At 44.3% G+C, this 27,413-nt stretch overlaps 2 protein-coding genes across 4 annotated transcripts in view; both read right to left on the reverse strand.

The window, feature by feature from the left end:
• Vwa3a (von Willebrand factor A domain containing 3A) overlaps positions 1-1,221 on the reverse strand; it is a 57,194-nt gene extending 55,973 nt beyond the window's left edge. For all 3 annotated transcript variants that reach the window (XM_057777988.1, XM_057777989.1, XM_057777987.1), the window contains exon 1: positions 899-1,221. In XM_057777988.1, coding sequence (XP_057633971.1) covers positions 899-912 — 14 coding nt within the window. In that variant the 5' untranslated portion in view covers positions 913-1,221. The remainder of the gene's footprint in view (positions 1-898) is intronic.
• Positions 1,222-10,240: 9,019 nt separating this feature from the next.
• The window catches only part of Mosmo (modulator of smoothened), a 63,018-nt gene continuing 45,845 nt past the window's right edge, over positions 10,241-27,413 (reverse strand). Inside the window, exons 2-3 of the mRNA XM_057779164.1 lie at positions 19,071-19,283; positions 10,241-13,980 (exon numbers count right to left, since the gene is read on the reverse strand). Of these exons, the coding sequence (XP_057635147.1) occupies positions 13,796-13,980; positions 19,071-19,283 (398 nt within the window). The 3' untranslated portion in view covers positions 10,241-13,795. The remainder of the gene's footprint in view (positions 13,981-19,070; positions 19,284-27,413) is intronic.

Consider the following 27,413-nt stretch of genomic DNA (forward strand, 5'->3'; position numbering starts at 1 on the left):
AGTTCTTTCTTTCCACCATGTGGGTCCCAGGAATCAAGCTTAGGTTGTCGGGTTGGTGGCAAATGCCTTTATCTGCTGAGCAATCTCATTGGCTCAGAGCTTGTTTTGTTATTGCTGTAGATTTAAATGTTTACTTTTACTTTATGTATATGATTTAATTTGCTTCTTTGTTTTCAAGACAGGGTTTTTCTGTGTAACAGTTCTGGCTGTCCTGGAACTCATTATATAGATAATCATGCTGGCCTTGAACTCAAGAGATCCACCTGCCTCTGCCTCCTGAGTGCTGGGATTACAGGTATGTGCCACCACCACCCAGCTCGTATGGTTTAATTTTTAAAAAGATTTATTTGATTGGTTTGAACATTTTGCTTGCCCTGTATGTGTGTGTCTGGTCCTGAAGGAGATCAGAAGAGGACAGTGGACCTCTGGAACTGGAGTTACAGTTGTGAGCTTCCATGTGAGTGCTGGGAACTGAACCTGGGTCCTCTGGAAGAGCAGACAATGCTCTTACCTGATGAGTCCCCTCTCTACTGCCCAGGGCTTGTTTTTTAAGTGCGAAAACCCAAGCTCTGCCGTTCCTTCAGAATCCATTCCGTGCTTGTCTCCTCCCCATTCATCCTTCTCTGCTCCCTGGCAGCTGCTGCTCACATACTTTCCTGTTTCCTAGTGTCCTTAAGCCATGCTTGTTTCCATAAACACACTTTACTCCCGCGGTCTGCCAATAAACCCCAGAATCCTATTTGGAAACCCCGGAAGTCCTGCTTTCCCTGCACTCACACATACCCAGCTGCCTTGGCATCTGCCAGAGCCCCAGCACCTAGTACACCAATCTTTTCCATTTGGCCAGTGCGTAACCAACCACTCCCTCTTTCTGTTTGCCAACTCTTGTGGCACTCACCTGCATTTCTGCATTTCTTCATTTATGTCCTCATCTTTGGGAGAAGGCACAGCAGGACGCCTCTTCTCCTGGCTCCCACTTCTCCTTGCTCCAAGTTCCTCCAAACAACTCTACGGTGCCACTTGCCTGTGAGATAAGTGTTAGCTGTCTCCAAGGTAACAGGCTGCACCTCGGCAGCTTGGGGCCAGGAATGGCAAAGAGCTTGCTCACCCCAGGGAAGAAGGGGCTGCTAGGCTGTTGCAAGCTTCCGTGGCAGGTTAACCTGCATTTCTTTCCCTCTGGGTCAGCCCAGTCTATGGTTTAGGCGGTAGAGCCCCGCTGCCTTCTTGTGGTAGGACTGGAGGAAAGGTACACCGGAAGCTTTCCTCTTCAGTTCCCCCAGGAACTGGAGCAAGGCTAGGGAGAGAGATTTGGCAGTCTCCGCCCACACCAGGCCCAGCCCCACCCGTAGTCAGCTATGGACAGCTGGCCAGTGACTCCTGGGCGAGGTGCTGTGAGGTTATTCACTCTCGCGGCTCCTAAAGCCAGGGACTCAGAGGAATCACCTGCCTTGTCCGATCTCATCTAGGAGAGTGGCCCAGAACTGTGCTACAGTGTGGCAACGGGCCCTTTAACAAGGGCCTCGAGCGATTGTGATGTAACCAGTGCTTGGCACACGGTGTCAGCCGCCTCTGAGTCCTTCTACAGAGGCAGAAGGAGGTGAGGGGTTTACCTAATGTCCAGCAGCTAGTAAGTAGCTAAGCTCTTTGATCTCAGTCACTCGAGTCGGTCTTCATTGCTGGAACCTTTCACTTCGGAAGTGGAGCTCCTGCTACTTGGGGACTTAACTTTCAGGTGTTCAGTCCAGGCTGGCTCAGCAACAACCAAACTTCCTGAACAGAAGCTGTTGAGTGATTGTAAGGTTCTCTGGGTTCCAAACACCCTGTGTAAATTTAGGGCATGCAGCACTCTGTTGATACCAACAAGGCAGGTGAGGGGCAAGTTAGAAAAAATCAGGAACTCACAGAGCCATGAGCACCCAGAAGGTCATGACCCGGACAGAGGTGAGAGGGCCAATCCACCCATCTTCAGGAGAATACTAGGTGGAGGCCAAGGCTACAGAATTTCAAATTCAAGGCCAGCTTGTATATAGTGAGACCCTGTCTAGAAAAGCTGGGTGAGGCGTGCTGGAGGAAAAAAAGAAAAATTCTGGGTGGAAGCTGACTAATTTTGCAGCATCGTATTTTGAAACATAAGGTAATCTACTTTTCCTGTCCCCCACTTCTGAGATTCAGTTTTGTTTTTTAACATTTCAAGTAAAATCCAACACTGAGAACTCCTGTTGCTTTCTCTTCTTTTTTTTGGTGGGGAGGTTTTTCTGTGTAGCCCTTGCTGTCCTGGAACTCGCTGTGTAGACCAGGCTGGCCTCGAACTGAGACCTGCCCGCCTCTGCTGGGACTGAAGCATGCACCACTGCCCGGGTAGGAGTGTCTATTTCCTTACCATTCGTTCTTGTGTGCTGGTCAGAATCCATATATCCATCTGGTCTTTCTTTTAAGGCTCTTACCTGGTAAGGTTATTCCTACACTATGGTGGGATATGTTTTTGAGAGATTAACTTGCATTTTCCTTTATTTCAAACTGAAGAAGAGATACTTTTGTGGGGTTAAGCAGCAGTATGAAGTCAGTTGCTTTTGAAAATTTTGTGTACTTTTTATGTATGAGTGTTGTTTGCAGGCCAGAAGAGGGCTGACCAGATCCCATTACAGATGGTTGGGAGTCACCATGTGCTGGCTGGGAATTGAACTCAAGACCTCAGGAAGAACAGTCAGTGCTCTTAACCGCTGAGCCATCTCTCTAGTCCTCAATCGTTTTTGTGAAAGCCAGAGCTGCTAAAAGAGTGACATGCTAAGGGAGGGGAAGTGAAGAAGGTCTTTAATGTCAAGAGGAAGGTGGGAGCACATCAAGACCCTTTCTTTTTTTTTTTTTTTTGTTTTTTTGTTTTGTTTTGTTTTTCGAGACAGGGTTTCTCTGTGGTTTTTGGAGCCTGTGCTGGAACTAGCTTTTGTAGACCAGGCTGGTCTCGAACTCACAAAGATCCGCCTGCCTCTGCCTCCCAAGTGCTGGGATTAAAGGCATGCGCCACCACCGCCCGGCGCTCAAGACCCTTTCTTAAGAGACAGAAATTAATGCAAACTGGCTGGGGGTGGGGGACTTATTTGTGTAAGTAACACAGAAGTCCAGAGAGTTCTGGCTTTGGCTACTATGAGGCTAACAAAACCATCTTCATGGCTCAGCTCCCTTTCTTCTGTGATGGCTCAATGGAAAATCTGGATACAGTGGCACCAATTTCTCCCCCACCAACTTAGCAACAGTGAAAGAGCTTTCTTCCCAGGAGATCCAGCTCAGTCCCAAGTTTGGCTCCTTGGTCCATGCCATCATGCTTCCTGAACCAACCATACGACTGACTGTATTGTCAGAGAGGCTGTGGTCCAGCTCTGCAGCCAGGTGGACATGCACACATGTCCTGTCTTCCTCTCTTCTGTCACTCTCTACTTTCTTCCTTTAAGGTAAGGTCTGCCCTTGAACCCAAACCTCTTTTTTTTTTTTTTTGGCTAGGCTGACAGCCAACATGGCCTAGTAGTCCTTCTGTCTGTCCCCCACAGTGCTAGGGTCTCCAGGCACACACAACAGCACACTTGGCTTGTTTCCTGGGTACTGAGAACTGAGCTCAGGTTCTCATGGTTGCACAGCAAGAGCTCTTAACTAGAGCCAACTCTTCCTTCTTTGTTCTCTGCTTTTTAACTATGAGTGGGAGGTTCAAACGTCTCTGAGGGAAGCCATAGGCAGAGGAAGTTCTCCAGAAGGCACACACCGAGAAACCAGAAGATGAAAATGAGAAGGGGTAGGGGCATGCTCCGTGCTTGGCAGTGCACCTTTGTGAGATGGGAAGACCTAAGAGGAGATGAGTCCTCGGGGTACCAGGGACGGTCCAGAGTCGTGGGAGTTCCTAGCACTAGTTTGTCACACCCCATGTGTGGGTTGGGCACAAGAAAGACACTGCACGACCCGGCATGGGTCAACTGAAGCCTCTCAGTATGTGTGGACAGACGACAAACAGTTCAGAGATCCAGGCATGTCAGCACGATTTGTATACGGCAGGAATGAATACACGCCCACCTCTAGGGAAGAAGGATGTGCTTAATTTTTAAGTGCCCTTGCAGGACAACGGGTGTTGGGGACTGCAGACCACCAGACCCTGAATTTCTTGTAAACAACTTGTTTTCCTCTGCTCTGAGCAGCCTGCAGCTTCTCTGAGCACGAGACCCTGATTGCAGGCTGGTGGGGCTGCAGCTGAAAGATCCTGAGAGCTGGGGCGTGACCGGAGCCCTCTATAAGCTGTCCCTGAGCACAAAGTGGGCATTCTTGAATCAAGGATGTTCCCGTGGTCCTTTCTGTCTGTCTGTCTCTGTTTGTGTGTTTTTAAATTTTCAGCCTAGTTCCTATAGCACACAGTGAGTGGAGCGTGGAACGGAACCGGTGTAGTTCTACAAATGAGAGCAACCGGTTTGAAGATATTTTCCTGGGAGTTCAAATCATGAAGAAGCCCTAGAAACCGATGGGTGGTCTTATTTAGCTTCACCAATTAAGGGTGTCAGCATTGTATAATACCACTGAACAGCAACTGCAAAGAGAAGCGTTGGCAAGAAATAGATATTGAGATACTAAAGACAATTTGAACATATTTTCCATTTTTCTTTGAACAAAGTAGACAATATTCACCAGGTGCTCTTAGTAGGGAGCAGCTTCTTCATGGGGCAACCTTTGTGGTTCTCTGCATTCTGCATCTAGAAACAAGCTATAGATTTAGCTTCTAATGCTAGAGCCAAGGAATCATGCAACTGGGACAAGCTATTTTTGCTTCCTTTAGACTAGCCAAACTGGCAATGTGAGACAGCAGGAGTCCTAAATCCGAAGTCAGGGAACCTGGATTTGAAACCCAGATTTATACCAATTACTACTTTTATAGAGCTTGGACAACTTCCATTGTTCTGACCCTCAGTTTTCAGCCTAGAGAGGCCCTTGTCTTACTGCGCAGGAGAGGGTAGAGGTGACACAGAAAAAAACAAACCACATGATTCAATGCCACTTTCTTTCCCTAAACATCCTGAGTACCATTATTCAGCCACAGCACTCTGTAAAATATGAACTGCCTTAATAGACAGGTAGACTGTAAAATTGTTTTGGTATTTGGTAAATTGCTTTGTAATTGGAATTTACAGCAGCGTTCCTTTTTTTGTTTTTATTAAGAATTTTTTTAAATACAATCTTTTCTCATTTTACATAGCTATCCCTGTTTTTAGTATTCAAGCATCTATACTGGCCTGACTTTGGGATATATGTCCTCAGCCACAGCCACTAAGAGCAACACCTGTGCACATTCACTACGTTCCCTTTTAAGGCCCCTGCCCACCTCACATCCCTTCCTCCCTCCCTCCCCGCTTCTCTTCTGTACCTAGAGGCTGGTCTTCCCTCCCCCATCCAATTTCCCCCAATTTAAAAACAAACAAACAAACAAAAAAACCCCTGAGCTGTCACACGGTCTCTTTCTCTGCCCACTGCTTTTTCTAAGTTACAACATTGGTTCCCTGATGGGGAAAGGTTCTTCTGTAGTTTCCTCTTGCCCACAGGCAATTTAAGGCACGCCAGGATCCAGGAACCCGGTCCACATGACAGCCTCGCTTCTCAGGATCGCTGGTCCCTCCATCCAAAACCTGCACGATTGGTGAGCCACTCCCCTTTCTCCACCTTTGGCTATTTCCACTAGTGAGGGCTCATCTTGTCTCTCCGATGTGTGTTCTCGCCTTTTGGCTTCATTAAGTACTGGTACCAGGCAACCATGACTCTTTCGGGCTCAGAGCCCTTGGCCCTTGTCCTTTGCCTGACGACCCACTACTAGGTGGCCTGTGCCAGTCGCATTTCTCAGACCCAGTCCTTCGCCCCTGCCCCTTGACTGATGACCAGGCAGCTTGTGCCTTCCTAGCAATCCTTGCTTGATTAAAAAGAACATTGAATCTTGTTCTGCTTCACTCATGAGAGTAAGTCTATCAGAAAATCTGCTTGCTGGCACTCTATATTGTGATATTTTATGGGACCTTTGAGACATTCTGCCCGCTCTCCTGATCTCTGTTGCATGCGGCATGTTTGCTCAGTGGCAGAGCTCACTAAAAGGCAATCCCTTCACCCTGGGACCCTACCCACCTGCTCATCCCCCAACAGATCTGCTCTTTTCCACCTGCAACAAATCTGCTTTCTTGTTCACGGGTGGCTCCGTCTTCCATTCCATATTGTCAGCGGGGTCTCTGGTGGGGCTACCCATCCCTGACCATTCCCCTGGATGTGAGGCTTCCTTTCTCGACCACAGTCTTCTCCTCACCTCTGACTTTTCTCGAAGTCCTGGTACCAAGTGACTGTGTGTCTCAGGCTCAGAGCCCTTGGTCCCCACCCTTTGGGTGATGACCCACTGGACGGGCCTGTGCCTATCTCGAAACTGACCCCTTCTGAATTCCTGGGACACTAGGAATTTGCAGACCCTTGGGTCTTCTGATACCTCCTTGCTCCCAATGGGATGTTTCTGGAGACCCCTGACCACTCCTAATCTGCTAGTGTTGCAGGACCACCAGCTGCTGGCCATAGAGCTGGAGGCGCAAACATGTCCAGGTGATGTTGTGGGGATGGGAAAGGATCAGGTGCTTTAAGCCCTCGGGAGTCGACTTGGATCCGCGTTGGACAGCATTTGCTAGGTCCAAGCGGCACCTGATGGTTCCACAGAGCATGAACCGTGAAGTGAAAACAGCTACTCCGGGATGTGGCCAGCACCCCAGCTTTCCCAGGTTCCCCAAAGATGAACAACGCCCAAGTCAGCAGGAAGTAGTCCTGAGAATATGGTGTCCTCATCCCTGCCTCACCTGCTACCCCTTTCTAACTCCTCACCTTTTTATAATAAATAAAAAGGAAGGCATGTTAGTACTCGAGCCTCTATACAGCAGCCCCACCAGAGACCAGACTGACAGTTTTGAACGGAAGGCAAAGCTACCAGTGAAGGATTGAGAGGATCTCTTGAGGGTGGAGCAGGAGGATAGGGTTGGTGAGCTCTGCTATACATGGGTGTCCGTCCTCAGCTGCAGCCACTAAGAGCACCACCTGTGCACATTCACTATGGTCCCTTTTAAGGGCCCTGCCCACCTCCCATCCCTCTATCTCTGTCTCCATCTGCCTGTCCATCTTGACCCCTTTTACTTCTGTCCCCAGAGGCCAGTCTCCCCTCTTCCTTCCCCCATTTTCCCATTCACTTTCTCCCAATAAAAACCTCTCCACCTGAGCTCTGAGTGTCTTTCTCATGCCACTTTTTCTAAATTACAACATCTGTTCCCACTCCCTCCCCTCCTCCACCTTCACCCTTCCTCCCTAGCCCCCCATTCACTCCTCAGAAAGGGTAAGGCTTCCCAAGGGGTATCACCAAAGTCTGACACTTCTCTTTGAGGCAAGACCAAGGCCCTCCCTCCTATATCTAGGCTGAACAAGGTATTCCTCCAAAGAGAATGTGCCAGATCAAGCACTAGGGGTAAATCCTGGAACCGCTGCCAGTGGCCCCACAGACTGCCCAAGCCTCACAACCGTTCCCCACATTCAGTGGTCCTAGTTTGGTCCTATGCAGGTTCCCCCACTATCAGTCCAGAGTCAGTGAGCTCTCACTAGCTCGGACGAAAAGCCTCAGAATCACTCAAGAACAACAAAAGCCCTCCCAAATCCCTCAAGGGAGAAATAACCTGCAGAGGAAATTGTGTCCACACAGGTATTATTTATAAGATGGAATGCCGCCTAGAAAAGTCCTGGCAGATGTGTGCACATGTGTGTTTGTGTAAAATATTACCTCTTATATGGGAGTAGTGATGTACAACTTTAACACTAGTACTTGGAAGGCAGAGGCAGAATGATCTCTCAGTTGGAGGCCAGCCTGGTCCACATAGTGAGTTCCAAGACAGTCAGGATTACACAAAAAAACCAAACAACAATCACCTCCCCGCCAAAACCCAAACCAAGCAACCAACCAAAACAGAACAAAAAAACACCTTATTAAGATGAACAGCTGTAAAATGCCTGTTGGAATACCCAATAAATCATGAGGTGAATGTATCTGTGAAAAGAAAATCCCTTTATCTTAGCTGAGGAGTTACTGGCAGCTGATGTTGTGGGGGATGGGTAGCGATTTTCATCAGGGCTGTGGCTGCTGGTAGGTTGCCCTTGTGATCTAGGCTGCAGTGACTGGACTTGATGGCTGCAAGAAAAATTTACAAAGGTGTAAAGGTGGGAGGGTTACCTGGGAGGAATTAGGAGTGGGTGGGATCAAGATATACTGTATATATGTAGGAAACTATCTAAGAATAACTATTTTAAAATAAACTTTTTTAAAAGAAAAAAATACTCAATAAGCTATTAACAGTGGTTCTCAGGAAGGTGGGTTATGAGCGGGCACTTATCATGTTCAATATGCCTGGGCTTTAAAAAGTGTTTTTATTTTTGTAAATGTGTGTGCCTATGAGTATGCACATGTACAGTGCCCATGGAGTATGTACACGTATGCAGTGCCTGTGAGTATGCACATGTGTACAGTGCCCATGGAGTATGTACTCGTATGCAGTGTCTGAGTATGCACATGTGTACAGTGTCCATGGAGTATGTACATGTATGCAGTGCCTGTGAGTATGCACATGTGTACAGTACCCATGGAGTATGTACACGTATGCAGTGTCTGTGAGTATGCACATGTGTACAGTGCCCATGGAGTATGTACATGTATGCAGTGCCTGTGAGTATGCACATGTGTACAATGCCTATGGAGTATGTACACGTATGCAGCGTCTGTGAGTATGCACATGTATACAGTGCCCATGGAGTATGTACATGTATGCAGTGCCTGTGAGTATACACATGTGTACAATGCCCATGGAGGCCAGGAGAGGGCATCAGATCTCCTGGATCTGAAGTTGCAGGTTGACTGCCCGGTGTAGGTGCTGGTGACCAAAAGGTCCCCTGCAAAAGCAGTCAGTGCCCTTGTTCTTAACCACTGAGCTCTGTCCTCAGCCCCTTAGGCTGTTTTGTTAAACACACATACACACACTTTGTTGTTAAAAATAAAATCCTTTTATGTCAGCTTACACTTGTGAAAACTACCCTTATAATAGCACTTGGGGCAGACGTTGCTGATGGTCCAAACAGTGGTGTTAGAGCAGTTAGCCTAAGGTGGCATTCCAACTAGTAAGTTCATCTTGCTAGTCACTAACCACATTAGTAAGTCAAGTAGGAGGTGAGCTGGTCAGACCTTTAGATGTACAGAGTAACTTTTACCCCATGACAATTATGGATGACCCAAAAGTTCTTTGGTTCTTCAACTGCATTTCAACAAAAAACAATGCAATGTAAGAGGATAGAGCTGCTTTAATGGGTGAATAAATCTGTCTTATACAACCACTACTAAATATTTAAGCAATGTGAAAAAGTGCCAGAGAAAGGGGCACATTATTTATTTTACTAGAAAACTGGCCTAATCCATCCATGTCTTGGAATATTAATAATAAGCGCACTGTTATTTTTCCGTTGCTGTGCTACAACGTAATGACTAAAGCAACTTCCGGAGGAAGGGCTTGTTTGGCTTGGTTTCAGAGGGGTAACAGTCATGGCGGGAAGCATGGCAGCAGGCATGACAGTGGGAGCAGAAGCCGGGGGCTCACTTCTTGAACTGCAAGCATGGAACAGAGAACTGGGAATGGCATGCGGCTTTGAAATCTCAAAACCCACTCCCACCCCAGAGACATAATTCTTCCATGAGGCCACATCTCTTCTTAAAACTTCCCAGACAGCCACCAACTAGGGACCAAGTATTCAGATATCTGAATAAACTATGAAAACCTGAGGCTATGGGGAACACTCTCTTTCAAATCGCAACTGTTCTTGTCTAAAGACGAGCGAGGAGTGGAAGTGGAAGAGGGGGCTCCTTCACATGCGGTGCTAACAGCATCACCCAAGAGGCCAGGTCTCTGTGAATGTGCACAAGTGCTGTGAGGCTGTTCTGTTAGCTTTAACACGGGCTGGCCTCAGACGTCCCATGCAGCTGAGGATTACCTTGAACTTCTGAGCCTCATGCCTCTACCTCCTGGGCACTAGAATTACAGGCAAGTACCACGACTATATTTAGTGGTTCATTCAGTGCTGGTGATTGAACACATGGCCCGGGAGAGCTACATCCCTAGGAGTAAACATTTAAAATCACAGCTTATTAAAAGTAATAGAAGCCTTTTTAGTTTCTTTAGTAGACAATTTATTTTGATAAACTTGCTCAATAACAAAAATACAAGTGAAGAAAATTATGTTCACTTTATACAGTCGTATTAACAATTTGTTTTCAAACTATTAATTGAAAAAATGTTATAACCAATTAGAAAACAATTCTCAATAAAGTTGGGATAATATACAGATCTTGACCACAAACTAAAACCTCTCAAGGCAATACAACTAAAATCTCTGTGGAGGTAATTCTACACAGACCACCTTTTTCCTTCATATATTTTTATCCTTCAAAAATTCTCTGAAAGCTTACTGTTTTGACTTGTGAGTGAAAATTTAAAAGAAAATCAAAGAGGGTTGATAAAACAGTTACTGTAACCAGAGTAACTGGTGACTAGTAGTCTTTTAATAAAGACAAAATAAATGCAACACGTTCTTCTAACGAAGCCCATGATGCAAAATCATAGCTAAGAATAGATCCAAAGTTAGTTTCCCACACCTTTTCAGGACCTTTCTTCTAAATCAATAGATTGCCTGTCACCAGGACTATCTGCTATTTCACTGAAGAGATTAAACAGTGAACTCACACAACACCACACAGAGAAATCAAAGCTGTAGGCAAAAGGATAAAAACCAATGTGTTTTGGTCATCTAGAACATTACAAAGGAAAAAAAGGCATCCTTCAAAAACAAAACAGAAGGAACAGAAACTAGGTTTGTGAGAGATGAAGAGTCTGCAACGTCACACCCACACACGAACAACACGGAACATGGGTTACCTTTGGAAAGGATTGTACTGAAATGTTTGCTTTTAATGAATTGGAGATTTTTATCTTACAGATGTTTAGGTTTGTTCAATAGGAGCTTCCCCAAAACTCAAACTAATTCAGTCTTGTGCAAATAAAACCTAAAAATAGTTTTCAGCAGATTTTACAGTGATACTCTTAGGCATGAGAAGAGCGTACACTCTAAGAACAATGTAACAGACAAAAATTTGACAAATGATTGCACCATAAGTGTTTTATATACATTTTACAAGATATGACTCCTGCTATAAATTAATACTGTGCTATGTAGTACTCATAGTGACCTTTAAAAAGCAGCTGCTGGCAGCTGGGCATCCTTCCACTTACAGGACAGATTATACGAATGAGCCCACTTCAGCAACATTTGGTCTGGGAGAGGTGACAAGGACGGGACTTCACACACTACTAGATGGGATGGTCCAATCCTGGGTTAGAGTGCTGAGTGGCTAGAGAGATGTCCCCCACCAGCTCGTCATGCACTGGTCCTCCAAGACAATGATGAAATTAAAGACAATTTAATGGTTTGGGTAATAGATACAAATAACCTAAAATTTTGTAATCTTAAATGCAATACCACTGTGAGAGAAGTAAACAGCGGGGAAATTCATAGCAGCTGAGAAACTTTCTCTCCCCATGCTCATGATCCAGTTAAAAATATCTTGAGAAACTATTTACAATAAAACCCATCTTTTGAAAGAGAAAAGCTCTTGGTCATGTCAGTTAATTTGAACTGTATGTTGCTAATACTTCATATCAGTGGTATAATGCCAACTACCAAAGCTTCCCTTCAAAGTGACCCATCTGACTGAGGGGTCATCCGAGCACAATCCACAGTGTGCACACAACAAACATGTCTAGTGGTGGCCTCAGAACTGACTGGATGTAATACTTGGTGGAAGTGTCCTTCCTCTGATTAACAGGCTTTGCACAGAAGGGTCTCCTCCAGGCTTCCTGGGTGAGCCCAAACACTGGGTTTTCATCCACAACTTAATACTGTGAGACACAGGTGAAGAACAAGCTGGCGGGAAGGAAATGAAGCTCCGTTCTGGACTGTCTCTGAGGAGGCAACTCCACCTCTGAGGAACTATTCTGAGGAATAATCAAGCTTCATAGAAATCATTCCGGCTGTACGAAGCCTGGGCTGCGTGCGGCTCTGTTCTGTTCACCAACAGGGACATCTAGACTGCCATTCACTATAGAGAGGACAAACTCAGCTCCACGCCATGAAACACCCTCCTCGTGACTAACTTCAAATGGCATTAGATAATGTTCACCAGGAAAAATTAGGTGTTGACACAGACATGGACATGTGGAGAAGAATGGACTGTGTTTTAAAGTATTTATGAATTCAGGGTAAGCTTACTGTTGTTTCTAGAAAAACCCTTAAGGCCGTGGGTTTAATGCAGCCTTCAAAACAAATGCAAGGGTGTTAGCTTTTCAAGCAAACAAAGGTGTGAAGCATACAAAGGGAACAGTGTATTGCTCAAGTGTCTGGTAAAGATGCATTAACAATCTTACAGATAAAATGCCACTTTTATGGTAGAGTAGAATTAGTGTTGTAAATAGGCCAAACAGCCATATATTTGCTAGTGAACTTGTGTTTACATGAAGTTGTGTGCTTGAACATATACAATGCATTATTAATGTAGAAGACTGAACCAGTGGGGAAATACAATTCTCTATAATACAACAGATGACAGTTGCCAATCATTTCAACAGTGACAGATTCCCCAACCTATAAGGTTTGACATGACCTTACTTTTACTATCATATACAAATAAATTAAACCTAGAAAGAATCTTTAGCTTAACTTAAAATTGCACCTAGAAAGGTATGGAGTTATTTGTACCTATTACAGAAACCTGTCAAAATCAAGGGCTACTACAAAGAATGAGGTAAACTGAAGACTCTCTCCACTATGCAGCCTTCAGATAAATGGCTTTTTTCTATTGAGTTCTAGGTTGCACACCACAGTGTTTTGCTAGCAAGCATTCAGAGTTCTCTTCCAGGAACTGTTTGCATGTGTGCATATATAAATGTACACACACATACACACACACACATATACACACTGTATACTGCATCAGCAAAATATATATATTATATATATATTTATATAAATATAAGGAAGATTTCCCCCACCCACCCCAAACTTGTTTCTTAGTGTTTTCTTTTTTTGTTTGTACACAGAGATTAGGGAATTTTAGAATTTTTACATACATTTTAGCAAACAAGTTTTGATCTATTGGCTTCTCGGTGCAGTAATGCAACGGCAATCCACTGCAGTGCCAAAGGCTCACAACATGACAAAGAAGTTGAGAACACTAACGTCTTAGGAGGTGAGGCCAGCCCCACACGAACCTCCAGCACCCCTCTGGTCCATCACGATTCATAAATACTAGGCTCCCCCCCTCCCCATGAATCATTAAACATTAAAAACAGATCACCAGAGTCACAGGGCCACATGCTTTCAGTATAAAGCACTCTCCTTCACTAGGTCGCTATCACAGTGCAGACTGCCTGCCTGAATATGCTCAGGAGATTTAGTCAATATTGTATTTGGTTATGGAAAAGGCTCTCATTCTTTTTTAAAATCCAAAGTGCATAGTGAGAACAAATCAAAACACTTTTTTTTCTTTTCAGCATCAGGTTCATCTAAGCATCTTCCTATGAGAGGACTGCCCAGATGCCTTCTTTTTGTCCTCCCAACCTCTAAAAATAAAAAATAAAATTAAAAATAAAAGCAAGTTAAGCCATTTAGACATTCGTCAGCCTGGTAAACAGACTTTGCCAGCAAAGAGAAGTCCTACTATTGTGAAGAAAATCGATAAGACAAAAAGTACATATGACGACCCAACTACTGTGTTGTTGGGTAACTTATAAGGTTGACCTCCGACTTCATTGATGTAAAATCCTATTGGAAATATTAGGGCAGCCATACAGAAAAGGATCACTGTAAAACAAACCAAAATACAACATTAGTAACATGCTTTGGTGATGGGAAAAAAACAAAACCAAAAACAACAATGAAGATTTGGTACAAAGCAATTTATATGACCTGTAGATATCAAGGCCACACCTGTGAAAACATGACCCCTTGTCAAGACTTGTATGCACTACAGGTCACACAATTCCCTGAAGCCTAACAAATCTAACAGTAGATGCCGAGCTACAGTTCTTTATGCAAGTCTTTAGATGATTTTGAATTATGAGCATTTGTGTGTGTGTATGTGTATGTGTGTCTGTCTTAACATTTATAATTAAGGGCAGAGTTGGGGGTGATGTTCTGCCCTAACATCATTAGCTGGTCTGTTTTCTTCCTTAAAATAGGAGAAATATTAACAGGATAAATGAAACAAGTCAAGCCCCTGGCAAAGCATCGGACTGACAGAGGGCTGAGTAGATGCTGCCACTATTACGTCACAGCTGCACTGCCAGTCCTCCTCACAGTGCAGAGGAGCCTAGGGAGAAGGTGCACAAACATAAATACTACTTCTCTTACTCTGATGTTCAACCAACTGGAGAAAGATCATCCGATCTCTGGGATGGTTAGCACACTGTCAGAGTAGTTATCTCTCCAGGATAATGTTCTAACACAGTAATGTTTCTATCAGGGTTCTAAATACACAGACAACAAAGTCAGGAAGAGTGAGAAATCCCCTTTGGGTTTTATATATAAACACAATAAAATACATTTTTCATTAAAATGTTCCTAGAAAGATTACTAGAAAACCCAGTATCTGGGCAGAAGTGATACCCGTCTAATCTTTTACCAAATAGTGTATTTCCAGTGCTACCAAAGAAATGCTCTTCCCAGTAAACATAAATTACCCACAGTGAGGTTAGCTTTTCTGAGAAATTATTTTTGTTTCTTGAAGGTAGTAGTCAAGTGTTCATCGTCCCTTGAACTTCTTGGGACAGAAAGCTGACTGCCCCAAGACAGGGTTTCTCTGTAACTTTGAAGCCTGATCTGGAACTAGCTCTTGAAGACCAGGCTGACCTCGAACTCACAGAGATCCACCTGCCTCTGCCTCCTGAGTGCTGGGATTAAAGGTGTGCGCCAACATCGCCCAGCTCAGAAGGCTCTCTGAACACAGATGAACTAGCTGCTGGGTATGACAATCTGAAACTTTCTCATAAATAGAATGGGAAACTTTTCCAAGACAAACCTATCCTAGGAATATCGAGAGAACCCTGAACAAATATATCAGTTGCCAATAGCTCTAAAATTTTCTTGGTGGGTTAATCAATCAGAAGAACTTAATGCCATCATTTCCTGGATGAATACCAATAGTACATTAAATGGCAACATTTGCTTAAGTAATATCACTTAAGAAACATTTCAGTATTCTTTTTTATATTTTTTGTTTTGTTTTGTTTTTTGAGACAGGGTTTCTCTGTAGCTTTAGATCCTATCCTGGAACTAGCTCTTGTATAGACCAGGCTGGCCTCGAACTCACAGAGATCCATCTGCCTCTGCCTCCCTAGTGCTGGGATTAAAGGCGTGTGCCACCAGCGCCCAGACATATCAGTATTCTTTTATGCTCTGTATCACTTTGGTAGATTATTCTATACTGTACAGACAGAAAACCTAGTTCACTTTAGACAAATGACTGCACAAAACAATATCATACAAGCAAAATCTGAATTCTTTGTATTTCTTTCTACAAAGGAAAAATGTAAGCGTCAGATTCCATTGGGGTTTTGGCCCTTTTGACTAGTAACTAATTTCAGATGTGCTGTAGACATCCACTTATCAGTGTGAGAGAGAGAATGAAATCAGTCTAATGGGGGCCATGGGGTTGAGGGAGCTGTGTGTGAACCAAGTGCAGCTCTTGGGGGTGCAGGCAAGAACTCAAGCAGCAGGCTAGCTTGAATTATACACGAAAGCCTGCATGAACACACTGTGTAAACACACACACACACTTGTCCACTGGGGGCAAGACTACTTTTAAAACATTTTTTTTCTGATATTGAGCAACTTAGCAAACAGTAAAATAATTCAGAAACACTTTAGTAATATATAAACATTAGTTTATGTTACTGTGCTAATTTTCTCTACTGAAAAAATTCTGTCCTATATTAATGGACAATAAATACCACTCATTTAACAGCTACAATTATAGATAAACATTTGAAGAGTATTTTCTAAACTGGTTATGAATAGTTCAACATAATTTGAGAAAGCAACAGCTTCCTGTTAATTCTGATTTTAAGGCCTAGGAATCTGGTTCTCTATACTTTCTAGGGTCCAGATTTATGTAGTTGGAGTTTCTGTTTGAAGCTATTGAGAACTGTGAAGTTACTTCAGATCCTAAATCATCATTAGTCTTACAACAGCAGCAGCTATCACATGTGATGATCAAGCTCTGGTCCCAAGCAAGCTCACAGAGTCAGCACCATCTCCGCCACGAGACAGGTTTCTCGGTAGTGACAACAGGAGCCCCTGCATCTGAGTCTGTGATCAGAGTGGTAAAAAGGGGGCTGTGGAAAAGGCTCAGTAGGTGAAGTACCAGCTGTGCATGGAGAGGTACAAGTTCAGATCCCCAGTACCACACAAACCGCTGGGTATGGCAGGCGGCTGGTGGAGACAGATGGCTCTCCAGGGCTTGCTGGATGTCCAGTCTAGCCAAATGGTGAGTACCAAGTTTAGTGAGAGACCCTGTCTCAAAAATTAAGTTGGAGAGTGGTAGGGAGGACACCTGATAAAAACCTTTGGCCTCCACATGAGCATACACTTGTGGGTACACACACACACACACACACACACACACACACACACACACACACGAGTGATACAAGAACAGGGTCAGAATTAAAGAAAAAAACTCATCCTTGCTTTTCTTGTCCCTACTGGCAAGGTCCATCACATGGGGTTCTCCTGACAGAGGATCTGTCATTAGAACGTTACTCTCACATTATTACAAAAACTACTACCTAACTAATGAAAAACTATATACGCATGGGCAGTGGTGGCGCACGCCTTTAATCCCAGCACTCGGGAGGCAGAGGCAGGTGGATCTCTGAGTTCAAGGCCAGCCTGGTCCACAGAGTGAGTTCTAGGAGAGCCAGGGCTACACAGAGAAACCCTATCTCAAAAATTGAAAAACAAAACAAAACTATATACAGCAGGGCTCAAATACCTCTTCATAGCTGAACCACTAGGGGGAGCTCCCCAGCCAGCAAGCACAGACAAAATGTCAATTTAAATTTACTCCAAGCCATTTTACGTTAAAGAATAGAGGTAGAAAATGGAGACATTTTAGTATAAGTATGTATTTTTTAGAGTAGATATGGGTTTCTGCGTATACAACACTACTCTTCAGAAACTGCTGGAAACAGCAAGGGCCTCTGGCAAAGAGGCTCTGAAGGCTGGTGGCAGTGAAGAATGAGACTTTACTTGGTTACCATCCATCAACTTAAATCACTCCCATATGCACATACAATTTCAAAAATAAAAGAAACACATTGCATTTTGGAGTCAACTATACGCAAAGACCTTTTTGTTGAAGGGGAATGCCCCTACGAGTCTCTTACCGCTGTTCTTGCCTATGTAAATTTGTCACGTTGCAGTTTAGGTTTTTGGTCCCTGATATTGTTTTACTCATTAGTGAGTGAATCAAGCCTGGATAAATGAGTGTGTCTGTGAGTAGAAGATACAAGATTAGATTCTCTTTATTTAAGTCCTCAGCAATACGCTTTCAGCAAGCAGCCTCCTCTCTACAATTGCCTCTGGCCTCACTCTCTGGAAAAGAGTTGTCTCAGGTCTCTGACAAGAACAGATCATCAGATTGTTTATCATTTTTAATAAGGGCAAGGAGGAGTTGCTTACCTCAAAGGCAATTTGATCTAGATTCTACTATTCAGGAAGACGGTAAGACAAAAATGAACGAAGTCGGAAACAAAGTTCCAAGGCAGCTGGAGAGACAGGGAGTCCCGGAGGAACAACACTACCCTCAGCTCCAAAGACATGGTGCATATTTGGATTGTCCTCCGGTGGTAGGGACAGCACCCAAGGCCTCACATAGAGTTAGCAGTGCTCTAACTCAGCTACAAGTCTAGCTGAGATAAACTTAGTTTTAATGTTAATAGGGTTACCTGAAGTTATCTTTTACTCTGGTTATAGTCATTTTAAATAAAAACATTAAGCAGAGTGAGCTATGTTAAAACTATCTTTGGAAACGTATGCAACCTGAGATGAGCCTAAGACTCTGCACTGGAGACCTCAGTGCTCTGCACACGTCTTCATCCCACGAGTGCAGACCAGTGACCATGGCTACTGTGCACCACACTTCCCTCTGTGGGGATGTTCAGCAGCACACTCGGCCTCTTCCCACTAGCTGTGATTATAAAAATGTTTCCAAATATGCCAAATATACCCTGTGGTGAAAAACTATTTTAGAGACAAAAAAGGAGAATCACAGAAATGTTCTTGTGTGTGTGTGTATTTGTTTTCCTTAAACTTGGGATAAGTTTCTAAAGTGTTCAGTACTTAAACCAGTTTTGCAAATTATAAGTGAATACTCTATGAAATAGATAAATCCATGACACCACCATGAACAGCTTAGGAGAATAAGAAACTGTGGCAGACAGTTACTAAAAAACTAAATGTGTTGATTTTTCAATGGTAATCCAACCCAGTAGAAACAAAACTCAACAATATTAAAAAGCAAATCATTGCCTTCATCTAAGTTATATATTTTCCTAGATTTATCTTTATTTTGATAGAGGATACCAGTACCTTCATGAAGTGGAAACCACCCGGACTAGTGGTAGCTCCGAGTCACAAACCTAAAACACTACGTTACAGAGAATAAAAGTGAGCCTCATTAAAAGAGCATTCACACAGAGCAGTGACAGCTGTGGGTGTCCTGGTCCTGCAGTGACAACGCTGACGAGCTGTGGGACTGTGTGGTCTATCTCATGATCACGTGAGTGGTGCTCCGGGAAGATTTACTGGGTCCTTTGGACTGATCTTGATAATCTTCGTACAAACGCCACTGTGCGTGCCTTCTAGACCAACTTAGTAAGTGGGCTACTTACTTCCAGTGAATGCTATCCACCGAGCATATTTTGTAGCTTCTCTTCGCCAGTGGGAAGCCACCAGCAAACCACATGTGACAGTCAAGGAAATGATGCCCATGATGATAAAAAACAGGGTGGTGACCCACTCTGGGGGAAGCCGGGGAGGGATGCAGGTCCGGTCTCGTCCATGGATTGTTTGACACTGTCGCACTAGGCCCACAGTGAGTGCTCCTGGGAAGATTCAAAGGTGGAATACTTTAGTAAGTCTGGCACACCCGAGAATATTCCCACAAAACCTCTTTCTTTCACACTTAGATCTTGTTGGTACCTGGGTGGGTAATTCAAGCATTCGGAAGCTGTCTTCAGCAGTCTGATGCTGTTTATAATGTGGCAATGCTTGGGTTAATGTAGAAAATGAACATAAGCAATGAGAACAAGCCCCGAGAGCTGAAAAGCATCAGTTCAGTCATTTCCTGAACAAAAGCACTTCTTTCTGTCGTGGCCGCTTTTCTAGAGACTAGACCACGGTCCAGGCTAACTGGACACCTGAACACCATCAGGAGTCTGCATTCTAAATGCTCTTCTCCGAGTACTTGTGTCAGGCACTGATTGGGCTCCGGGGGAAACAGCAGCAAAGTGGCTGGCTGAGGCTCCTGCCCTTCTTGACCTTGCACACTGGCAGCAAGAACTGCATTTTCTCTTTCTGGATTCAAGACTGTATAGTACTTTACTTTGGGTGAGGAAGAAGTATGTATAGGAAATTGAATGCAAACTTGGAATATACCTAATCATAATATCTAAACTATATAATGCATTAAACACTAAGGTAAACTTAGTGCTCACTCTTTTTATCATTATGTAAGAGCACAGCTGCAACCTTACTGGTGTGTGTCAAAAGGAACACAAAAGTGACCAAGGCAAACTGTAAAGTACCCCACTATCATTAATTTTCAAAACTTTATTATTTTATTACTATCAATCTGTAGGGCAGTGTGAGAAAGTGCTGTGTGTGTGTGCGCGTGCGCGCGCACTTAGCTGTGGAGTCGGTTCTCCTTTCTATTTACCTGGGTTCCAGGGATCGCACTCACGCAGTTGAGCTTGTGTGCACTTTGCCTGAGAGCCCTCTTCCTGTTCCCTCCCATGAAGAGATGTGAACTGATTTATCTGAAGCACAAAGTGCCATTTGGATGGAATTACTTTAAAGAAACCCAGATTAGGAAGGTAAGAGACTATTTCCTGTTTTTCCACAGAAAGAATTACAATTTACTTCCAAATAAAAGCTGTCCCCTCTGCAAGAGTGACTGCAAATGGGGAGCAGCTACTAAACACAAGCGTGAACCTCGAGAGCCGCTGAGGACAGCAGATCCCGCCTCTTTCTAGGGAGGGGGTGTCTTTCTTGGTTGGCCTTTTGTTTCTAATATGAACAGTCCCCTCCCCCTAGTTCACAGCAACACTCCCTCAGAATCATGGCATTTGGCAGGAACAGGACCTTCTTAAGGACTGGCAGAAAAACGGGAGCAGCAGCCCGGGGCTGCATCTGTCTGCAGAGTGTGCGGTAGGTGGGTTTCTTAGGAAGGAGTGCTTGGTACAACTTGCATCTTTCCATCAACCCCATTTTAGAAATAAAGCATGTGTTAAAAAAGAAAGAAAAACATGGGCTGGAGAGACAGCCCAGTTGTCAAGAGTATCTACTGTTCTTGCAGAGAACCCAAGTTTAGTTCCCAGCACCCACTGTAGGGGGCTCACAACTGTCTGCACCTCCAGGTTCAACATCTGAAGCCCTCTTCTGACCTCTGTGGATAACTGCATTCGCTCCTACAAAGACACACACACACACACACACACACACACACAAACTATAAAGATCTTAAAGAGTAAAGTAAAGTAGGTTTTGGGAAGGGGCTCAGTAGGTAAAGTGATTTCTGAGCAAGCATGGATTTTGGTTCCCTAGCTCCCACTAGGGACAATCAGTACCAGCTGCGATCCTAGTGTGGGGAGGTGGGGCCCAGAGGATTCTGCTGTCTTGCTGGCCACAGCCTAGCTCAATCTGTGACCGCCTCAGTGAGAGAGCCTGTCTGAAAACACCTGCAAACTCACATGTACCTTTCCCACACTACGTACACGATTAAAACAAAAACCAAACACTAAAAAAGATTTAGAAAAGAAGAGTGATTAAAAAAAAAGTTCTCGGGGGCTGGAGAAATGGCTCAGTGGTTAAGAGCACTGACTGCTCTTTCAGAGGTCCTGAGTTCAATTTCCAGCAACCACGCAGTGGTTCACAGCCATCTGTAATGAGACCCGGTGCCCCCTTCTGGCCTGCAGGCACACATGGAAGGAATGCTGTACACATAAATAAATAAATCTTAAAAAAAAAAAAAAGTTCTCTGAAAAATGAATCATGGGGGCGGGAGAGATGGCTGAGTGGTTAAGAGTAATGCTGCTCTTCCAGAGTTCAATTCTCAGCAACCACATGGTGGCTCACAACCATCTGTAATGTGATCTGATGCCTTCTTCTGGCCTAATCTCATACATGCAGATGGAGTACTCACATAAGAAATAAAGAAATAAATCTTTAAAAAAGAGTTATGGTCTCCCCTTTTCTCCAATGCTAATTCTCCCTGGCCAGAACTCTGAGATGATAAACAAGCTGTACTTTTTCTTTTAAATCAAATAATCAGGTCCAGCTGATGAATCCTGCACAGGTGCAAGAAACACAGGCACAATATGAAGACTGTCACAGGCAGCACGGAGACCAAAGTGAGTAAACTCTTACGGCACCGTCATCTACTGTGTCCCCAGCTGCTGTGTGGAACCTAGAGACGTACAAAGAGTAGGCACCGGGTTACATGGCTTCTGAAACAGTAAAAGTTTTCTCTGAATGCTAAGTTGAGGCGGGGCAGAGCCTACTATGATAAAGCATTATAATATAATTCTGGAAATAAAGAAGCATTCACAGCTGTGCCCACGAACTCCTAACAGGAAACCACTCCTGAACATTCGGCAGAAAGACTTCTAACAAACTACCCTCTCGGAGTCGAGGTTCCATTTATAAAAGCTGAACTGTAACGATGAAAGACACTTGCACAAATGCAACACTGGATTTCCATTATGGAGGCAACTGTCTTCACCACGCAACAGGCAAAGGAAGCCTGACTGGCAGATGCACACACCTACTGACAAGATCTGCACTGAGGATTATCTTGTGAGTCCAAACATTCAAACCCTGTCCAGAGCATTAGAGGGAAAGTTCTCTCTCTCCTTGAGAATATTTCTGAGTACTCCTGTGTTCCCCCTCTGACTCTGGTTAAGAACAGGGCAAGGATGCCTACTGTGCTTGCCAGTTGTCAAGGCTTTCAGAGTAAGACTTTTTTTTTTTTTTTTTTTTTTTTTTTTGGTTTTTCAAGACAGGGTTTTTCTGTGGTTTTGGAGCCTGTCCTGGAACTAGCTCTTGTAGACCAGGCTGGTCTTGAACTCACAGAGATGTAAGACTTCTTTTTGCCGCCTCTTCTGCCTAGCAAACCACAGCATGAAGAAGCAAGAAAATGGAAATGATGGCTATTAGCAAACTGGAGAAAACCCAGTGCATGTTCAGCTGTAGAGAGGCTCTGCTCCTGTATTTCTAAAATTCCGTACCACAACAAAGCAAGACCAAATACTCAGCACCTCTGAAGGCGGGCAAAGCAAGCAGACATTTACAATAATGTCACTCACTCTGCCCTGTAGCTGCTCTGTAGCTGTCTGCAGGAAAGGTCAGCTAATTTTAATCAGCAATTAGATGGTATACTGCATAAAAGAACACTAATACCCAAATATCTTTCTCTGTGCTGGGTTTGTGTACTCAAATGCATGAGGTCCCAGGTCCCATCTCTACATCCCACAGAGGATTCCTGCAAGGCTCTCAAATGCTCGGCTATTAGAGAATGAGATTCCCAAAACAATACTCTCATGCTTCCAATGCAAACAGATTTTCCTACAATAGAGAGGGGTTAGTATTAACAGTGGTCGGTCAATGTTGTTATACTTTGCCCTCTGGAGTAAGACTGTAATTCAGTAACATTCATGATGTACTCACACATATTCTATGGGCTAACTGGGAGAGTCTGCACAGCCAATTGCTGGGAGATTTAGATTTTGTTAGCGCCCACACTTTGAACAGGCCTTTAAATTTCATCTTTATTTCAATGAATTATCTCTGGCCCATCTTTTACTGCCTCTAGATTTTCTAATACACTCTGCATCGCACAGTCAAAGCTGATGTTAAAAAGCAGCTTTGAAGGTAGTGGTGGTCCTGAGTATTGAGTCCAGGGATTGTCTACCCTCAGACGTGAGGATTAAAAAAAATAAGAGAACACAGCTGGGCATGGTGGCGCACACCTTTAACCCCAGCATTCAGGAGGCAGAGGCAGGCAGATCTGAGTTCGAGGCCTGTCTAGTGTGCAAATATTAGTTCCAGGACAGCCACGGCTACATAGAGAAACCTTGTCTTGAAAAACCAGAAAAACCAACCAAACAAAACAAAAAAGCCCACAAACAAACAAACAGAAAAAGAATGCCATTTTTTCAGAGAAAAAAATTATACTTTGTGCTTCACTGGAGAATCATCAAATGGCCTGAAGCAGTGGGCACACAGCAGGAATCAAATGGATTAAAAACAAGCTACAATTAGAACCATGCCGCATCCCAGAGGTTCTCTGGAAAAACTGTTGTTCAGTGCAGCTTTTTGCAGCACGTCAGGTTAAGCAAAAGTCCAGCCATTTACTATTTTTTGTTTTACACAACAGGATTTTTGTCTTTTTAAGGTGCCTGTGACTGCATTCCCCAAGCAGCCTATCTATCTTTACCCTGCAGGTGTTGCCTGGGTAACCAATCCATCCAAACAAGAGATTTATACACAATAGAAAAAAGAAACCAAACTAGAGGCTCCAGCCTTCCACGAGCCTCACAGGATCACTCGCGCCTGTGTATCATCCACATGGAAAGTCACAGGGTCCTGTTCTGAGTGTGGGGCCTTAACTAAACTGACTTTTGAAGCTCATACTCTAGACCAGACACAGTCTGAGCATGTCTGCTGCCACGGTGAACATCTGCACTGGAGACGGAGGAGGTATGTCATCACTGGGTTAAAGGCACGCCACAGAAAATATGTAACCCGGAGCTGTGAAGCAGCGCACACGCCCACCAGAGCCTGTTACAGGCAAATCATGTGACGTGCCCACCAATCTGGACCTTATCCCTGCCATCAATGTGATTGCTGGCTTTCTACCAGAGAGCGTATCCTTGGCAAGCTGTTTATTGGTTACACACGCCAAACAAATGCTTCACCACAAATGTCTTAATGACTGATAAAGGTTCACTTTCTGTTCTTCCAACAGCAGTGGTGTTTAAGCAAGTGACACCACTCCAATTTTAACTGAAAGGATGGAGATTCTCATCTTACAGACAGCTTTGGTAAGGAAATTTAACGGAACTCAGGGCAAGTTTGGACAGAGGCGGTTGGGGGTGGCTAAGGCAGCTAGGGAAGCCCTGTCACTGGGCTTCTAGTCTCCAACCCCTGAACTTTCCTCTCAGCTGTTACTTTCCTTTCTCCAGTCGGTGACTTCTTTACCCATTCCATCTCGACAGCTCAAACGCTGAGTGAGTGATAGCACAGGTAGAGAAGCTCTAGCACTTGCCAACAAGGGTTCGGTTCCCAGAGCCCACGTCAGGAAGCTCAGGGATCTGGTCACTGACACCAGCGTGGACACAGTGCTTAGCCTGGCCACTGACACCAATATGGACACAGCGCTTAGCCTGGCCACTGACACCAACGTCGACACAGTGCTCAGCCTGGCCACTGACACCAATGTGGACACAGTACTTAGCCTGGCCCTCATGTTACTCAGGATTTCAGATATCCTAATATGCCGCTCATTAAATTGTATCTTTGGCCTATTTGCTTTTTGGTCAGTTCACTTTTTATAAACTTCTGTGTCCTAGCATAAACACAGAAGTAGCAGAAGAAAAGGACTACTAGCTATGGTTCTGGAAGAGATATCTTGATGATATTGCATAAACTAGTAAGTACACCTACCACAGGGTCAAAGGTGTCAAAGCATAAACAGCTGGAAGCCTTTCCTGTAAGAGAGTGCCGCTTGAACAAGGCTACCTAAGAAAATGATTCAAGTTCAGTTGCTAACGCACCTAGAAACCACTGCGGCTATAAACCAAGGGACCCAAACTACTCCTAAGCTTAGTGCTGTTCATGGGATGCTGGTTTGCAGTCATGCAAAAAACTGCAACAATTTACAAGATCACTAATGCTTCCATTCAGGTTTCAAAAGAAAAGAAAGCCTGGCAGCCAGTCAATGTGTAGCAAGGTCCGATCCTTGTGGTAAACTTGTGGGAGGGCACTTGAAACTGTGACAGTGAAGTTGAAGATGACACAGAAACCACAGGAAGCTGGAGAAGACAGGAACATGGACTGTCTGCCAGGGAAAGCCACAGGAAAAGGAGAAACTAGCCCAGCAAAGAGGCCATGTGGGCTCTGACCAAATTGCCCACAGGGGTGGAGCTGCCAAGTCAATTGGCACTCACCATGCCCAAAGTTATGGTTTAAAACTCCCCCTGCTGAGTTTCAGTCTTTGTCCCTATTCCTTTCTACACTGTTTGGAAGGGGAAGGAGTGCTTACTCTGTGCTACTGTGTATTGTTTTGTTTTACCCCCAGAGACAAGGTTTCTCTGTACAGCCCTGTAGACCAGCCTAACCTTAAACTCAAGAGATTCACCTGCCTTTGCTTACCGAGTGCTGAGATTAAAGGCATGCGCCACCACTGCCTGGTGCCAAATTGAGAGGCACCCAGCAGATTAATAAAGCACACCTCTGGATCCATCTGTGAGGGGAGCTAGAGAGACAGCTAGTTCATGAGGCCTCTCATCAATGGCTTAATTGGAAAGACCCTCAGGAGGTGTAGAACTTGGCTGGAGGGAATGGGTTCCTGGATATGCCTTTGAAAGACAGGGCTCAGTCCAAGCCTCCTCCTGCATCTCTCCGCCTTGAGTCATGAGTTGAGCAACCCTGCTCCACCACATGCTCTTGCTGCTATAATGTCTGTGTCGCCACAAGCCCAAAGCAATGGAGGAGGCTGAGCATGAATGAAACCTCTCAAACTGCAAACCATAATAAACCTCTCTCCATTAACATAATAATAAAAGTACTGATACATGATAGATGAAAGAAATGAGTCATGAAAGGCTACATATGGTATGGTAGCACTTAAGTCAACTTCCCACATTAGGCAACTCCCAAGAGGCAGGAAGCAGATCTGGGGTTACCAGCAGAAACGGGCAGACTGAGGAGTGCTGAAGAAAGCTTACTTTCTAGCGTTTTTAAAAATAATTTTTGTTATTTTAGTGTATGAGTGTTTTTCCTGCATGCATGTGTGTCTGGTTACCATGGAGGCCAGAAGGCATGTATCTCCTAGAACTGTAGTTACAGGCAGTAGTAAGCCACCATGTGGTGCTGGGAACTGAACTTGTGTCCCCAGGAAGAGCAGCCTGTGCTCTTAACCACGGAGCCGTCTCTCCAGGCCCTGAACTATATATACATTTTAAAAAGGTAATTTTACCACACTCCTCAGTCTACTTTGAACTTCTATTGAACTCAATAGCATGCCTAAACTTCCTCCTGCCCTGTGGAATCACATTTCCTCTATAGTTTTTCCACTAGGCAAATCCTGTCCTTATATTGTAAAGCCATCGACAGTTTTATTGTCTTTTTTATTTTTTTTTTTAAACAAAAGAAAAGGTGGGACTGGGGAGATGGCTCCGTGGTTCCTCTTTCAGGGGGCAATAGTTTGGTTCTCAGTACCCCCCTCAGACAGCTCACAACCAACTCCAGCTCCAGAGGCCCCACTTCCGACCTCTTCAGGCACCCGTACTCACATGCACATACCGTTCTCTCTCGTGCTTGGCTGGGATTGGCCTGTTTGAGAGAAGTCAGTTCTTAATAGTGTACTTGGCGTGCATGGTACAACTACTTTATTCGTCTCCAATGCTCTGCTCATTTCCATGGTCTGGATTTCTGCCCTTTGCAATGGAAGATCACAATCAGCATACTACTGATACTTTCTCCTGCTGATTTTTCATTTTGGATACTGAACTTTTCCACTCCAGACTTTCTACTTTAAGGTTTTCTCTTTATCAGGTCACTGCTCACTTTTGCGGTATACTTATATATGAGTTAATCTCTACCTCAGCAGTTCTCAACCTGTGGCTGCAAGCCCCATAGGGGTCACTTACTGGATATCCTGAATATCAGATATTTATATTACAATTCATAATAGTAAAATAATTAGCGTTATGAAATAACAATGAAATAGTTTT

The sequence above is a fragment of the Chionomys nivalis genome, chromosome 8 (genome assembly GCF_950005125.1).
Source record: "Chionomys nivalis chromosome 8, mChiNiv1.1, whole genome shotgun sequence".
NCBI classification, from domain to species: domain Eukaryota; kingdom Metazoa; phylum Chordata; class Mammalia; order Rodentia; family Cricetidae; genus Chionomys; species Chionomys nivalis.